Below are 16,474 nucleotides of genomic sequence, written 5' to 3'. Positions count from 1 at the left end.
TCGCTTATATTGAGATGAGACACTATAGCGTGGGAATTTTGATCGTCCCTGCGATGCCTTTTGTTGATGAAACGCGAAGTTTGCTGCATGTTGACGACGAGGGGTTAGGTTTGATTATACTAAATACTGAGCAGTTCGTCGAGCTTCTCTCTTTTTCCCATCTGCTTTCAAAACTTTCTATCTCTCTTACCTAGAAAACAGATTTGTTACCTTGAATCATCGCCTCGAGTTTTATTCTCATTTAAATATCTTAACGTCATGGCCCCTTCTACTCCTACACCCAGCCCTTTCGCCGCCATGAGGAACTTTGGTGGTATGGTGTCATCTGCTCGTGAGTTTTCATCGATACTCACCCTACCTCGCCGAACTTGGCTGATGTTCAGTTTCTTTCGGCGACAGATCTCGCCAAGTCTCCTCCCTCGGCCTCGGCACTCTCTCTCTGGGGGAGCCGTCTGGCGCTGCCCCGCCCCCTCGCTCCGCCTCTCCCTCCGCTGGTTCTCCCGTCCCCGTAACGGGTTCTCCTGGAGGGCCTCCTCCTGCCGCCACTCCTCGCCGTAGGACACCCGCCTTTCGTCCTGGTGAGTCTCCGTCCTCCTCCGACCAGGACTCGCTCAGTGGGGGCTCGGAGTCGGGTGATCGACCCGACACCGAAGAAAGTGAGGATGATGATGATGGGGAGGGTAGGATCGATAGTGAGGGTGAAAGCGAGTTAGAAGAATACCCGGATGATGATGTGGAGGTGATTAGTGTAGAGGACAACAACGTAGATAGTCCTGAGCGTGAGTTCTTCGTCCAACCCCTCACACCTTCGCCGAACTTGGCCTTGTTTATCTGTTCTTTAGCTCTCCAACCCCTCACACCTTCGCCGAACTTGGCCTTGTTTATCTGTTCTTTAGCTCTCCAAGACATTGCTAACTCGCAGCCGGTCCTGCCCCTCCCCCTGCTCAAATTGTGGGCCAGAAACGACGCCGTTCCCTCTCTTCTTCTTCTTCTTCCTCTTCTTCTTCTTCCTCTTCTTCTTCCGGGGTTCTCCCCCCCCCCAACGCCATCGCCGCTGCCGCCGCTGCTGGTCCTGCTGCCGCCGCCCCCGTCGCTGCTCCCCCCCCTTCTCCCAGAGGGGAGCCTTCGCCCAAACGGGTGAAGAGATCACTGCGGGAAGAAGAGTACTTGTGGGAGAAGATGAAGTCCGAGCCTGGTCGTTGGATCGCGGTTGGTGTTGACGAAGCGTGTGATCGTTGCCGGTGAGTCCACCTATTCGTTCTACGCCGAAGTTACTCCTGCTAATTAGTAGACGTGAGATTATCACGTATAATCGTCCAAACTGGCCCTGCCTCAAGGCAGTCAGGCCACACAACAAGGCCCTCCGTTGTGCTTCATGCACGTCTGGCCCCTGCTCCTTCTGTCCCGTTTCCTCTGCCCGGGACATCCCGCCCCGTCCCTCCGACTCTTCGCCCTTCCCCCCTCCTCAGACTCCAGCGTCTGTCCCCCGTTCGCGGGTACCTCCTTCGTCTCTCCGGTCGGTTCGCCGTACTTCGCCGGACCCCGGACCTCCGCCCGTCGCCTCCGTCGCCGTCGCCCTTCGCTCCTGTGGCCGGCCCATCACGTCTCCCGGCTGTTCCTCCTTCGTCTTCTCGCCGTCCTTCGGCCTCTGCTCCTTCGGCCTCTCGTCCTTCGGCGCCACGTCCGTCCTCTCCAGTGGTAGCTTCTCCTCCGGCTCACAGCACCCGAAGTCGGCGTCCTTCTGTTCCTCCGGCCACTTCGGCGGCCCCTCCCGTCACCCCTCCCTCTGCTTCCCAGAAGACACCGAAGTCTTCTTTAAAGAAATCAAAAGGGAAATCTAAAGAGAAGGAGGTTGCCTTCAATGATGGTGATGTGGAAAGTGAAGATACTCAGCGTGCTGGTCCCTCTGCTCCCCGGTTGTCCCTCGTCCACCCTCGTATCTCCCTGGACGTCCGTATTCCTGAGGACGAAAAGGAATTCGCCACTTATCGTTCTCTCGTCCTCGGTCTCACTACTCAGCTTGAGGCCGCCCGAAATGATACATCTCTCCTGCTTGACTTCTCTTCTCGTCAAGCTAACGCTTTAAACAATCTTACTGCGGCGTTAGTAGATGTAGTCAACACTGGGGCTCTGGACGACGAAGCAAGGACAAGGTTAGCGGACGTCTCTCGCCGAAGCCTTACTGAGATAGCCGATGTTCGCCGAAGACTGTTCGACACCCCCTTCCTAGTCACTCCTATGGCGTATGAGCCACCACCGTCCCTTGACTGGTTAGGTCGCCGTAGTAGTTCTCGTGTCCCAGCTTCCGCCCAGACTGCTCTCGACCTCCTCAGTCTTCCCTTCGAGTGTCTACGGACCATACGTTCTCTGTGGAGGACCCCGAGCATGCAAGCTGCTCGAGATGTCCAGGACTTCGGTGACTTCTTTGGGGCTATGAATCGGGCATGGAATGCTTCTCTCTCTACTGCGTTCCCGTCTGAGACTCTCGATCTACCTTCGGTCATCGGTAGCCTCCACACCAATCCCGCGGGACCGAGTAGATCGAAGGAGAAAGGAAAAGGAAAAGGTAAGGGTAAGAGTAAGGACAAGTGAGCGGTACGTAGCTGTAATCCTATGTTGTATGCAGTACGTTCTATCTCCTAGCCCTTCGCAGTCGCCCTTCCTTCGGCTTAGTAGGGTGAAGTTCGTGGAACTTCGCCAATATGTCATCAGCTCCATCGACGTTCTCCACTGGTTCCCATGATACTGAATCGTCTGTTCCTTCGTAACCTAACCACTCCACCAAGTACTCTAACTTTCCTGACCTCTTATTTACTCTAGAGTCCACAATGTCCTTTACTTCCCACGATTCTCCTACGTTATCTACTTCTACTGGGCCAGGTGGTTCAGCTTGCTGACCAGGGAATACTGGAGGATGATAGGGACGAAGCAATGAAACATGGAATACATCATGGATACCTGCCATCGTTCCTGGTAATTCCAATTTACAAGCATGAGAACCTACCTGCCGTACTACCTTGTACGGCCCACTTTGCTTCACATCTAACTTCTTCATTGGTCTTTTAGTCTTGATGTTCTCTAACGACAGCATTACTAGGTCTCCTTCCGCGAAGTTCGGCGTAGTCCGGTGTTTCCTATTGTATCCTTCGGCGTACTTCTCATTAGCTTTCTCAATTCCTTCGATACAATCTTTGTGTATTTCAGTCAAGTCTTTTACCACCACCGTAGCAGCGGGCACTTCGACCTCGCTAGCCTTTATCTCTTCAGCCCAACGAGGGTGATATCCATAGTTCGCATAGAATGGGGTTTTGTTTATCGCAGAGTGCTGGGTGTTGTTGTAAGCAAAGCTAGCTCGAGCGAGTAGCTTTGACCAGTCGTTCTGCTGATAGGAGGTGAAGATTCGAAGATACAGTTCCAAAGACTGGTTGGTTCCTTCGGTCTGTCCGTCAGTCTGTGGATGATATGCAGTAGAGAGATGTAGTCTTATTCCGAGACTATCGGTCAAATTCTTCCAGAACTTGGAGGTAAACTTCGATCCCCTGTCCGATACTATATTCTCTGGCAACCCATGCTGGGCCACCACATAGTCCAATATCAACTCTGATAGGCCGGCTGCGGTTAACTTCGTCGTAGTCGGGATAAAAATGGCCCATTTGGTCAACCGATCCACCACTACCAGGATGGAATTATATCCATGGGAATTTGGCAGCTCCTCGATAAAATCCATCGAGATGCTAGACCAAGGTTTCGTAGCTACCTCCAGTGGTTTAAGCTCCCCATGAGGTTTCTGCCTGTTAGTCTTCGCTCTCTGACATACCGCGCATCCAGCAACATAATCTTCGACATCCTTCCTTACTCCAACCCAGACATAATCCCTCAGGACTAGTTCAAGGGTCTTCGCCGAACCTGGATGACCGGCCAAGGCTGAGTCATGTCGCATCTTCATGATCTTCAGCCGAGCATCGGCGTAGTTCGGCACATAAATGCGATCGTCGAATGTGAGGAAACCTCTTGAGTTCCACCCCCCACGAAGGATTAGAGGAGACCGCGAACTACGGCGTAGTTCGGTGATTGATCCTGGTTCCTGCACGTTATCGTTACACGTAGGATGAGAACACTCAGCGCAAACGACTCCTAATAATTCTTCTCTGACCCCTTCTATGTCTTCGTCCTCCTGAACTCCAAGTACTAGATCCATAGGGTCCACAAGATCATTTTCCTTTACCTCCCTTGTCCCTTGCAATGCTCGAAGGAGGTGACGCAACTCCGACGTGGTGGCGTCAACTTCGTCGAACTTCGGCAGACCTTGGATAAGGTTGCTCTCTTGTACCATGGTACTTCCTTTCCCGGAATGATAGTCCGCCCGTCTAGATAATCCATCTGGAAGACTTGCCTGGGTTCCTGGCCGATAAACCATTTTAAACCTGAAGTTAGCTAGCTCCTCTACCCACCTACCTTGCCGAGGACTGAGTTGTTTCGGCTCCATCCAGTAGGTAAGGTTTAGATGGTCGGTAAGTACTGTGGTTTCTACCTGCAATAATAAGTGTCTCCTTCTTCTGAAACCCTCCACTACAGCGAGGAACTCCTTTTCTCCTACCGTATAATTCAGCTGAGCTGTGTTGAAAGCACCAGACTCAATAGCTACCGGGTGTTCTTGACCAGCCGTGTTGATCTGCGAAATTATGAACCCCCAGCCGAAGAACGACGCATCTGTCTGTAATATCGTCTTCAATATAGGGTCAAAATGGGCTAGTACCGGCGCAGTACACATCCTAGCCTTCAACTCTTTGAAGGCTGACTCCTGTTCGACTCCCCATACAAATGGTACCTCCTTCCTTGTCAAGTCATTGATAGGTCTAGCAATCTTCGAGAAGTTGGGGACAAAGCGCCTGTAATAGCTTACAACTCCAATGAATCCCCTTGACTCTCGTAGATTCTTAGGACGTGGGAAGGAAGTGATGGCATCAATGTATTCTGGGTTCACCGATACACCTTTAGAGGATACCACGAAACCCAGAAACACCACCGAATCTCTTTCGAACTCGCACTTACTAGCTTTCACGTACAGGCTCGCCTTCCGCAGTACCTCAAAGACCTTCGCCGTAGTTCCTCGTAATTCCTCCAACGTATTCCCATAAATGAGGATATCGTCAATGTAGACCACGACTCCATTCCCTAGTAGCTCTCTAAACACCTCATTTAGGAAGTGTTGGAAGACCGCGGGGGCGTTTCGCAGCCCATCACGAACAACCAGAGATTCAAACATACCATACTGTGTCCTGAACGCCGTCAGGTGTTCATGTCCCTCTGTCACCCTCAACAACTGGTATGCTCCAATTAGATCTAGTTTGCTGAAATACCTTGCTTTTCCAAGTTCCTCAGTAATTTGACCTATTAGAGGGAGAGGGTAGGCATCTGGTATGGTCGCTTCGTTCAGTTTTCGATAGTCGATGACCATTCGCCATTGTCCTTCGGCTTTCTTCGGTATCATGAACATTGGTGAGCCGTATGGCGAGTTACTTCCCCGAATTCGGCCAGCGGCGATTTCGCGATCTAGTATGTCTCTCAGCGCGCGTCTCTGATCTTCTCCTTGAGCATAGAGGGAGGCGACCTTAAGGTTCGCCCCCTCCTTAAGCTCAAACTTCAAATCGTAGGACCTTGAAGGGGGAAGGGTCTCTCCTCCCTTCTTCGGATTAAAAACGTCAATGTACTGGTGGTATTGTTCAGGAACTACCTGGAACAACTCGTCTTGTTCCTCCGGGCTCAGCTCTTCAAGCTCATCTTCGCCGCGGAGGTCTATCGCGTCCGTCGGAGTCGGCAGCCCTATGGCCGCTAACTTCGCCGCACTTGGTGGGGTTGGGATGGGAAATTTCACCGAGTTGTCTCTTCCATCAAGGACAACCCCTTCCTTCCTCATCCAATCCCACCCTATCACAACATCTGCGTCGCAGAGCGTTGTTACATCGAGACAAACAGATCGCACTTCGGCGTCCTTCGTCAAACTAAATCCGACTTCGACAAACTCGGTGATGGGTCCAGCGACACTCACCGAGCCGTCGAACATGTGAACGGGTACGCTCACCTGATATCGCCTCTTTTCTACACCTATCTTCGCTGCTGCCCTAGGGCTTATATATGAACAAGTAGCTCCAGTGTCCCAGAGCGTAGTTAGCTTTATTCCATTAATGAAAATGTCCGATTTAGGTTGATCTCTGGAAACGGAAGGGATGAGGAGATGATTATCGACATTGCATGAACAAGGGGTACTGAGTGGTGTATTTTTGTATTCACAATCCTCTGGCTCCATCAGCTGTGTTTCTTTTATGGGTTTGGGAATGGTGGCCGAGAGAATATGGCGGACCCGCCGAGCCTCGCCTACTGCGACAGGTCCTCTTCTTTTCCCTGGTCCTCTTCCAAATCTACTTCTCCTCCAACCGCATTCAAGTTCCTCCTCTGTCCGAGAGGTACTGCGTTCCCTCCCGATCCTCCACCACGTTCTCCGAACTTCCCCCCCCATGGAGGCAACAGTCCAACCTTAACCTTAGCCTCCCTTACAGGGCATTCCTTCAGCCAATGTCCTGCTTCACCACACTCGGTACACTTCCCCTCCTTCCTCCTTGTCTCCCTCAGATCGGAGCTCGGCCTAGGCCATCTTCGGCGAACTTCGTCGATGTTTGGCGGTGTACTCTTTACCACCGTCGACATCATAGCCGCCTGGACACCACCCTGCGCCGAAGGTTGCCCCTTTTCCCATTTCTTCTCTTCTTTCTTCTCCGTCCTCTGACTTTCCACCACTGTCGTTGTCCTTATCCCTCCTTCCCTTTTCCTCTCTGCCTCCTTCTCCACTTGTCTCCTCCACAGGCGGTTGTCCAAGGGAATCACAAACTCCAATAGCTCTTTCACAGTCCCAAACGATCTACCGTGTCTTGCAATTTCATCTAGAAGGTGCGATTTTAGTCCTTTCTTGGCTCGGTCAACTAGGTTTCCATCATCAGACCACTTAAGAATCGCAACATGTCGCTGGAAGGCGGAGAAGTAGTCCGAAGCAGACCCGGTTTGCTTGAGGTCGTTAAGTTGTCGGGCCGCAGTTCCTTCTTCGTCTGGATCACCAAAGTTAGTCTTGAGGTACTTAACGAACTGATCGTGTGTCGTGAGGTACTCAGGAAGAGGTCTTTTGGATAGATCGGGCTGCACTGCAAGAAGAGGTGTTTCGCGTAGATGAGAGATCATGAAAAAGACTTTCTTAGTGTCGTCGGGGAAAAGATGAGAGTTCAATTCGAAATGTACGTCGCACTCAGACAGAAAAGCGGTTAACTTGTTCCGATCTCCTCTCCAGAGGTCTGGGTTAGGTAGCTTTATCCCCTTCCGTTGTTCGCCCACTACGCTTGGGGTCGCCGAAGTTTGCCGTCCCATGGCGTACCTCACTCCTTCTGATATCCCTTCTGCAATCCCGCCCACTGTATCCCTTTCTCTTCTCTGTTCCCATTCCTCCCTACGCCTTCTCTCCTCCATCATGTCTTTGTTCATATTCGCCACCATCTGCATCAAGGCCAACACCACCCCTTGTGTTCCTTCTTCTCCCAAGTTCGCCGTACTTCCAGTGTTTTCTCTTGGGCGTGGGGTTTGGTCTGATCCAAGTGGGGATCCCGCAGGTGGGAGAGCATTAGACGGAGGAGAAGGAGGGTTAGAAGGCACCGGTGGAACGAACTCATCTCCTTGAATTGATCCCCCCACACTATCCTCCACTCCAAGGTCCTGCCCCATTGCTCTGCTAAGCTCCTCCAATGCTCTCCTCTCGTTCTCCTCCATCCTGTCTCCATCCCTACTCATCCCTCGTGTAATTCTTCTTTCTGGTTCCATATTATCTTTGTACTTCTCCGAGGTTCGCACGGGTCGTCGGTAAGAGCGATCCTTGATACTGTCACGGCCCTCGAACAACTATTTCTTAATAGACCGACGGTCGACGAACCTCGGCTAACTTCACGCTCTGAGTCGATGTCTCACCCAACCAGGAGGGCGCAGACGTCGAAAGGGGTGTAACTACGGCGTACTTCGGCGTAGTTACTCTAACTAGGGTTTTGTTCTACTGATGGCGATGTATCTTGATTTATAGCTATCTCTATCGGTCTTTCACTACTGACAACAATCAAGGATCGCTGAAGAACTTCAGCGATCTTCTCAGCTAATATTATCTACTCCTCCTAGACGTTCATCCAACCCTCTCGCGCTTTGACGTACTTCAACGCACTTCGTCCAACTTCCCCGAGCCCTCGGCCATCCTCTTCCTCCTTCGACTAACTCCGCCTAACATCGCCGCACTTCTGCTCCCATTGTCCCTACTTAGCCTAACTCCGCCTAACATCGCCGCACTTCTGCTCCCATTGTCCCTACTTAGCCTAACTCCGTCTAACTTCGCCGTACTTGGTGTCAGAAGTCCTGAGTTACGTGTAGAGTAAAGAGGTTAAGGCGTGATGGGGTTTTGATGGCCAAAGGAGGGTCATTGTTGGTGGAGTAATCGAGGTGTCACGACGTAGTTCGTGACAGCCAAATTGTTGAGTGTCTGTGAGACACCCTCAGTACTCCTATCAGATGGAATCAAAGTGTACACTGCTGCACAATGAGCTGTTTGCTTTGAGGCAAGGTCGCTCAGTGACGGATGTGTCTCTTTCAGCAAGTCAAGAATGGGATCACGGACCTGTTCAGCCTGTGACATGCTTGTAGAGTCAGAAAGAACTTTGTTTAGAAATTGCCTCGCAGATCAATGGTTTTTGGACTGACTATGAGGAAGAATGAGGACAGGATCTCACTAGACGATTGGCCTTATAGCCAGACAGAAGCGACGGGGATCCGGGCGCTGATCTTCAAATTTCGGATCTTGAAACAGGTTAGAAGGCAAATCCTCTAGTAAAGGGAGATTCATTCTCCGATAGGAAGAGCGCGCATAGCCCTCGGGGTAGTTGTCTATCCGTTTAAGTTGTTTCAGCTTCTAGCGCGAGAGTATCTCGCACACTTCAGGATCCACTAGTGATGTCATGGGTACGTGTGAATTCACAGTTGACGGAGGTGAGGATATCAACTCGCCTATATCCCACTGGCTTTGAACCCCACTAGTCATGGAGAGACACTCGAGGTGTTTCATGTGCTGTGTTAATATGACACTCTCAATGCCCACAAGGCTCCTCAGAGATGACTCATCCTGTGTGTCATGGTGTGAGGTCTCTATCTGGAGAAAGTATCCTCTTTGTGATATTGACTACCAGAATGACAGACAAATTTTTATCATCATCATCATTGTCATCTTTACTGCATATTGTCTACTCCTGTGATTCCTGTGAACTGATCAATTCCTTAACTACATCTCCGTGTGAACCTCCTCACATCGGGGTTCGAGCCTCAACGGATGTGGTAGCCGGCTCTGTCACAACATTGTCAACTCTGGTAAAGATCTCACTAAGCTCACAACCACTGCCCGTCTTAAATTGTATGCCCATTGAGCTCAGGGTATTTGAAGTAACTGCCAGAACAACAACACATGTGCTGACTTGGCCAGCTGCATTAGGCATTGCAGTTCCTCCTTTCTTCAAGCTTGATAAGGTGTTTGTGTGCAGGTTCGTTTGTCGACAGTAGACCGACCCCCGTTTTGTGAGAGTTGCCACATAGTTCAACCCGCTTGAACTATCTTTGGCAAAGAAACTCCATATGACGTTCTTGCTCAGAGGCGCCTCTGTGATGGCAATGGTTGCCTCCCAAGAATGATGTTCACCTTCTCCCACATGTGCAAGTGACGGAATATATTGTAAGACTCCAGCCCAGACGTGCACGGCTGTGTGTTGGGAACCATCAGATCCGGGAACATCGTCTACAGTCTTGTAAACATGGCCGGAACATGCGAAGGAGTATAGCGATCGAACTCGACCACTGTTGTCCGGTCCTGGGGTCCCGAATTCAATGCGGTCAGATTCCTGTAATGCCTCGGGTATCTTACTGATTGTAGTATATTCAGAGCCCATAGGGAGCCCTGCCACAGTATACATTCCCCCTCCATCTTCAGGAAGGGCAGTAAGAGCATTTGCTAACTCCTGTAGTCCTCTGGACACCAAGAAGGGGTACAAAATACCATGCTTGCAATCTACAGGAGTATCATCCACCTGGTGAAAGGATTCAGGGTTCATATCATGACTTTGTGAATGTAATACAGATATTCAGTGGAGAAAGTAGAACACTCGGAGGGAAAGAGGGGATGGAGAGAAGAGAGAAGATGTGAGTTGATGATAACTATCCCCTATGTATGCGCCTTCCTTCCTCTCACCCTTCCCTCTCCCCCCTTCTCTGCTCCTCTTTTCATCCCTCTCTTTTGAGCTGAGAGGTTGATGACCTAAGGTAGATTGAGCTACAATGTCTGGACCCCACGTTCACTCCCTTAGCACAAATGTGACGCATCGCCCGAACAATCTTGCGACATTGATAATAATGTGTTGATCATGGTGTCCCCCTTGATAACTTCATTTCTCAAGTCTACGGGAAACGCCGTTCCCACTGCCATGATACGTCGCTCGCAAGCCTCAAACTCTGACCTCTGACATCTCTGCCTCTTTGGAGTAGAGCGCTGCTTGTTTTTTTCCCGTTCTCCCCTTCCTTAAACTCCTCAAACGGGTCATCTGGACAGTATAACGTGTAGTGCTGTCTGAGTCACCAGAATGGGTGCTTGTTTGGAGGATTTTTATTCTACCCGGTTGACTCTCCTTCTCTCCCATAAAGACTTGGCTCCCGGTTTTCGATCAAGATGCCGTGAACACAGTTGACGTCTCTACTACCCCAAGCTCGGAACCCGCAGGAATGTCTTCCAAACCCTGCTGAATCAGTGCAATAACCTTCTGTCGGCTGACTGGAACAATCTTGGACCATTGCCGTTGCTGCGACCATGTGGTATTTTCTATTCCACTCCATCATTGTCCATAGCCGACGGAAGCATACTTCGTAACTTCTCTGCCATTTGGTAGAGTCCTACTAGATCAAAGTCTCCCGCTATATGCACATTCCACACAGTGCTGTTTGGGGACGGCATACTCAGACTCGATGTCTCGATTATCAAAGTGAGATCGACGATGTATGTCACCTTTTGCTTTCCTGTGATACTGTCATTTTTCAACTCCCACAAGATTCCTTGGGAAATTTGCTTTTGTGTCATTGTCCGTGGCGGATGTGAGAGGAGGAAATAAGCGGGAATATCAGGATTCTTTCCGTCCCGGAGTTTGGAAGATCAGCAAGATGACCAAACACAGGTCCTCTTGTATCTAATGCTGACGTGAGAGTGTTAGACAGCCAGTAAGTGGTTGACCGAGAGGCTTGAGTAAGAGAGTATCTGCTTTCACCTGGCTTGTCGGTCATGATTGGTGTTTGACTGACGACCACTTTGGAGCGGAAGTAAGAAGGGGTTGATTTGGACATACTGATATGTATGTAGATTGTTGATAGGTTGGTCAGATCAGAGTGTGAAGAAAAGAGATTGGACGCGCTATAGGAAGTTGGTGAGCGGAACGAAAACGGTAGGGGGCTTGAACCTATGGAATGGCGGATTAGAAGGAGATGCGGATGGGAGGAACGAATCTCGAATCATAAGTCAACATCGAGTTCAGGCTGTATTAGGATCATGACGCAAACGAGTAGTATTCCCATATATTGTCACCCGGACTTGAGTAGGAGAACTACTGTTGCAAGTACGAGTATTCAACTCGTAGATAGCGCTCCTCCTGGTAGACTACGAGTAGAGTCGTAGAACGAGTGGAAAGTGCGATCGAGAAGCCCGGTCGGCATCTCCGGCCAAGTCCGGATCCGAAACCACATCGGCCCGAACATCGCCGGCAAACTCTCCTCGTTCCTCATACAAGACCCCTTCCCCTCTTTAACTTAGCAACGTCGTTTTTCTTGCTCCTATAATCTTTATACTATACAACATCAACATGTCTCGTGTCGTCCTCATCACAGGTGCTTCAGCTGGAATCGGCCGTGCCTCCGCTGTTGCTCTTTCCGAAGCTTTCCCTTCTCCTACTCATCCTGAAAAACTTGTTCTCTGTCTCGCTGGACGTCGTGAGGCTGAACTCAAAGCTACTGCCGAGCAATGTAAAGAAGGAACCACTATTGAGGTTTGTGTGGGAAGTACAGCCAGTGAAGAGGATGTGAAGGGATGGTTTAAGACTATCAAGGAGAAGTATGGACGATTGGATGTTCTCTTCAATGTGAGTTTCTTCATCTCCTCCGTCACACCATGTCTGTTCACTTTCTTTTGGTTAGTGATGCGGGACCAGAGGTGAAGTAAAGGATGAGAAGCTGATGAATAGAACGCAGGCGTTGACCTTCTTCCCGGTGTACCGTTCATCGAAGCTGATCTCACCAAATTCCGTGACACCCTGGAGACCAACATCATGGGAGGTGTCATCGTGAGTGCTTTCTTTCATCCCATCTCTTCTGAAGATCTATACCCATGATTCTACCGTGGAGCACAGTATCTGATAAGCTAGTGCACACAACAAGCTTTCTTGTTGATGAAGGATCAATCTCCTCAAGGAGGGAGAATCATTAATAATGGTTCAATTTCCGCTTCGACCCCTAGGCCCAGTGAGTTTCTCCTTCTCCTTCCTGCACTCGATCCATCCACCATGTCCCTACTGCGGAAGCCATGTGGACGTAGATTCTTCAGCTTGCTCATTTGTGAGAAAACATCACTGATTTCCAGACTCATTCCCCTACACCATCTCTAAACACGGTGTCCTCGGTCTGACCAAATGTATCTCGCTCGATGGCCGACCTTATAAAATTTCCGCTACCCAGCTGGACATCGGGAACGCCGTGACTGGAATGGCTAATCATTTGAGTAAGGGATCGAAACAGGCTGACGGGTCTATCAGACCTGAACCTCTCATGGCGGTGAAGAATGTGGCGGATACCATCGTTTATCTCACCGGGTTGGGAAGGGATGCGGATGTATTGAGGTTGGAGATTTTGGCTGCCGGTATGCCATATGTCGGACGTGGATAGTTGACAAATTGTGAAATAGTGTCAAACCGTTGAGAAAAATGCATGATCTTAGGCAACATAGGCTTCTGATTTCATATGGACTTTGGCTTCAATTGGTTTCCTGACTGATATTCTTAGATGTTAGATGTTACATGAGTCTGAGGAATTTCTGAAACATCCAACTCCGACTCAACTTCCTCCCTTCCTTCACATCCCATTCTCTTCTCTACATATCCTCTACCTCTTTCTTCATATCGGGATTCAGTCTCCCGCGGATACCACATCATCTCCGTCCGATGAAGCAGTCATAATCATTCCAGCACCTAAACAATGTCAGGTGTGTTTTCTCCTCGGTGGCGGACTGCTCACCCATGAGTTGCTGGAAAATCTGACCCTCCTATATACCTCTTCACTCGGCTGACAAACAGGCTTTCAGCATGCTGATATCACAAAAGGTCAGCTTCGTCTCTACGCTCTATCAACAATCATCAGCTGATAATCAGGCATGATGCTGTTCTTAGGTATAACAACAATAACCGCTTCTTTATTGGATATCAAGCCTTATTTACACTTGCAATTAGTTCCCCATATCACCCAATATCGTCAAGTAAGTTGTTATATCATTTTGCTCCTTTCCCTACTTCGCTCCCCTCCTCTTTCCCTCTTCTCCCCTCCTCTTTCCCTCTTCTCCCCTCCTCTTTCCCTCTTCATCAATTCACTCCCGTCTCCCGTAACCCCTTCAGAGATCATCACTCATGTGCAGTTATGGAGAATTCCCTTACACCCGTTTGCATTTGCGAATTCTACCGAGCTCCTCTTGGGTGAAATACTTCTTCACAATGTCAGTCGAGGGATAGAACGGTATGTCCTTCCTTCCTTCTTTCTTCCCATTTTCACCGGACCTTTATCGTGACGTCACATTGCTCTTTTTCGAATCTATCGTGGAATATCACAAGGTCATCAGCTGAATTCTAGATCGTTCGGTCCTAGGAAATTTGCTGTATGTCGACTGGTAGCCCCAATTCAGGTGAACTGATAAAATCAGTCCTTTGTTCTCGTTTCGACGGTCATCTCAGTTCTCTTCTCCCTCGCCGTGATACTCGTTTTCCACAAACTCGGACTCAACTCCGTACCTGCGGGTCCGTACGGTCTCATCTTTTCCTTGTGAGTTTCCTAATTTAGAACCGGTCATAAGCTCATCAGACAGACTATGGCAGAATTACAGGACTGTTCCGACTTTATATCAGTTTCATGTATTTGGCTTGAATTTGTCAAGTAATGCTATGACATATATTCTTGCATCACAAGTATGTGTTATCCCTTGTCAAACTATCCCTCTCCAATTTTCCCCTTTTGATAAGAATTGTCCTTCTTGTTTCTTTTCCGCTTTTTTCTCACACCACAGAGAAAACAAAATACGACCCAGCGACGGACGGCCAAAGAAAGTAGAAACGACTTTATGAGTTTTAAATAGAGACCAAGTGGCTGATACTCAGTTGTTTATCTCAAACCCTCCCGCCTCCATCTTAGCCGCCTCATCAGGTCTTCTCACAGGTCATCTTTATCGTCTCGATACCTTACTATCATTACCCCTTCCCTCACATCGAAGACGTTTTCTTCGTCCTCTCAAAGCTTATCGTCTTCCACTTTCACTTCATATCCTTTTGTCACGCCTTTTTTCTCCTCTGATAGGCCAATCGGCTCCTCCAAGACGAAGCAATCGCGTTCTCCCCGGTCAGACTCAAGGTACAGCTACAACCACTGCCGTCAATCCACCAACTCGAAATTTACGCAATCTACTTGCTGGTCGACTAAGACCTTCTGCCCGAGGTGGGGGTCAAGTTCCGATTGTACCACCTTCACCTGGTGATGCACAGAATATACGCAATAGAGAGAATGTCATAGTACCGGGAAGTGCGAGAGCGGCAATGGGACAATTTGTCACTCAGATGACTGGGCCTGAACAACGATTACCTTCAGAGGAAGAAATCGCAGCGTAAGTGGCCACGTCTCGTATCCCATCATGGCCCTCTCAAAGCTTTATCGTCGAAGAGGAGAAGGTATTTTTGAATTTGGTCTTACGTGAGGGGGTTTAGAGGGAGATTTGTAATTGTCAATGGACTGACGAACAGATTAACGGCGATGTTCCCAAATATGGCAAGAGAAACGGTAGTTCGGGCAATACAGCAAAACAATGGGAATACCGCTTTGGCAGTGGAGACGTTGTTAGAGGGGACATGATCATTCTATGCATCTTGCGGTGTCAACAAACAATGAATACCAGGTGCTGATCATGTTGAAGCCTTCACGTCAGGGATCTTCTTGATAAATGGAAGTAAAACACCCACGAACGTCGTGTCTTCCTCAGTGGTTGAATACTCATACTCATACTCTTTCTAGCCCTCTTGCGATAGATTGAACAAGTCTTCTTCTCACACCAACACCTCAGTTGTCACTGCCGTTGCTTCAACTCGACCCCTTGACAATCTTTTCCACGATAATCTACCCCAGATGAAGAACAATTGTATGCCATCTCAAGACCTTCCATCTTCACGTACCGTCATATTCTCCGCCAACACTCTCTCTTCTCCACGTAAAACCTCCAAAAGTCCATCAAGTTTATTCTCTATAGTTCCCGCTGCTACCTCTGCGGCTTCCATCAACATCAATAAACGTTGAAAATCTTCTTCCCCTCCATTAGACCCGTTCTCAGCATCTAAACCTGATATTTCAAAATCTTCATTCTCATCTCCCCTCTCCGTTTCTTGTAAGGACCTATTTAAATCATCTCCTTCCAATTGTCCCTCCCCAAAACCTAACAACTGTCGTATATTTCCTATATCGTCCAAATTGAATGGGGAAAGAAGAGGTTCCAAAACTTTTCTGTCCTCCAATGTTAATTTATCAATATCAATATCAATCTCTTCATTCGATAGTCTTTTCTGAAATTCCTCATTTTCATCTTTTGAATCTATATGAATTGAATCTACACCATTATCATTCTCAACTCCATTCTTCCTTTCATCGACTTCTTGTTGAAGAACGATCATCCCATTCTGTCTTTCACGTGCAGCAGGAGACGAGATACCAGCAGTAGTGGAGATATCGACTTTTGTTGGATTTCCTTCTTGGGATTCGACTTGTCCCAAAACCTCTCTTCGTGTGGTACATTTCGGTGGGATGGGTGGTGTAGAAACTGTTTTCTGTATATCTGATGGTTTGGGAATTTCTGGTGGATTCGTCGATCGTATTGTCGCAGGGTGTGATGTCTGGTTCTGAGAGGAGTTGATAGGAAGTGGGGATGGGATGGGTGGAAGGGCCATCGCTTTGGCTACTAGTTCAAGATCTGATATATCTTCCATTTCTTTCAGTTGACCAGTGGAGTAGACTTGCGAGGATTTGCTGTCTGCTTCTTGATTGAACGTGTACGTTGTAGCTCAGTTGAGACACGGCGTACGGC

At 49.0% G+C, this 16,474-nt stretch overlaps 6 protein-coding genes across 6 annotated transcripts; 3 read left to right on the top strand and 3 right to left on the bottom strand.

Annotated features, from left to right (window-relative positions):
- Window positions 1–258: 258 nt before the first annotated feature.
- TREMEDRAFT_62411 (uncharacterized protein) lies at window positions 259–2,592 on the top strand (the record flags this gene model as incomplete). The annotated part of the gene is made up of 4 exons (XM_007004642.1): window positions 259–331; window positions 384–779; window positions 923–1,241; window positions 1,359–2,592. 4 exons carry the CDS (start codon window positions 259–261, stop codon window positions 2,590–2,592), a joined length of 2,022 nt encoding a protein of 673 aa, XP_007004704.1.
- Window positions 2,593–6,375: 3,783 nt separating this feature from the next.
- On the bottom strand, window positions 6,376–7,860 carry TREMEDRAFT_62409 (uncharacterized protein; the record flags this gene model as incomplete). Its single annotated transcript, XM_007004641.1, has 2 exons — window positions 6,376–6,780; window positions 7,459–7,860. 2 exons carry the CDS (start codon window positions 7,858–7,860, stop codon window positions 6,376–6,378), a joined length of 807 nt encoding a protein of 268 aa, XP_007004703.1.
- Window positions 7,861–9,374: 1,514 nt separating this feature from the next.
- On the bottom strand, window positions 9,375–10,172 carry TREMEDRAFT_62408 (uncharacterized protein; the record flags this gene model as incomplete). Its single annotated transcript, XM_007004640.1, has 1 exon — window positions 9,375–10,172. One exon carries the CDS (start codon window positions 10,170–10,172, stop codon window positions 9,375–9,377), a length of 798 nt encoding a protein of 265 aa, XP_007004702.1.
- A 1,734-nt stretch (window positions 10,173–11,906) lies between these two features.
- Window positions 11,907–13,035, top strand: TREMEDRAFT_44064 (uncharacterized protein; the record flags this gene model as incomplete). Its single annotated transcript, XM_007004470.1, has 4 exons — window positions 11,907–12,236; window positions 12,339–12,437; window positions 12,519–12,615; window positions 12,734–13,035. The coding sequence occupies exons 1-4, from the start codon at window positions 11,961–11,963 to the stop codon at window positions 13,033–13,035; spliced, it is 774 nt and encodes a 257-aa protein (XP_007004532.1). The 5' UTR covers window positions 11,907–11,960.
- Window positions 13,036–13,516: 481 nt separating this feature from the next.
- Window positions 13,517–15,255, top strand: TREMEDRAFT_30707 (uncharacterized protein; the record flags this gene model as incomplete). The annotated part of the gene is made up of 7 exons (XM_007004394.1): window positions 13,517–13,621; window positions 13,778–13,875; window positions 13,990–14,014; window positions 14,060–14,178; window positions 14,222–14,321; window positions 14,511–15,010; window positions 15,147–15,255. Coding segments are annotated over 7 exons (1,056 nt in total), but the record flags the coding sequence as incomplete, so codon positions are not given.
- Window positions 15,256–15,548: 293 nt separating this feature from the next.
- On the bottom strand, window positions 15,549–16,376 carry TREMEDRAFT_62406 (uncharacterized protein; the record flags this gene model as incomplete). The annotated part of the gene is made up of 1 exon (XM_007004639.1): window positions 15,549–16,376. The coding sequence occupies one exon, from the start codon at window positions 16,374–16,376 to the stop codon at window positions 15,549–15,551; it is 828 nt and encodes a 275-aa protein (XP_007004701.1).
- Window positions 16,377–16,474: the final 98 nt, after the last annotated feature.

The sequence above is a fragment of the Tremella mesenterica genome, assembly GCF_000271645.1.
Source record: "Tremella mesenterica DSM 1558 unplaced genomic scaffold TREMEscaffold_5, whole genome shotgun sequence".
In the NCBI taxonomy this organism is placed as follows: domain Eukaryota; kingdom Fungi; phylum Basidiomycota; class Tremellomycetes; order Tremellales; family Tremellaceae; genus Tremella; species Tremella mesenterica.
The sequence above is the reverse complement of the archived record's forward strand: the minus strand, read 5'-3'. Positions and strand labels throughout refer to the sequence as shown.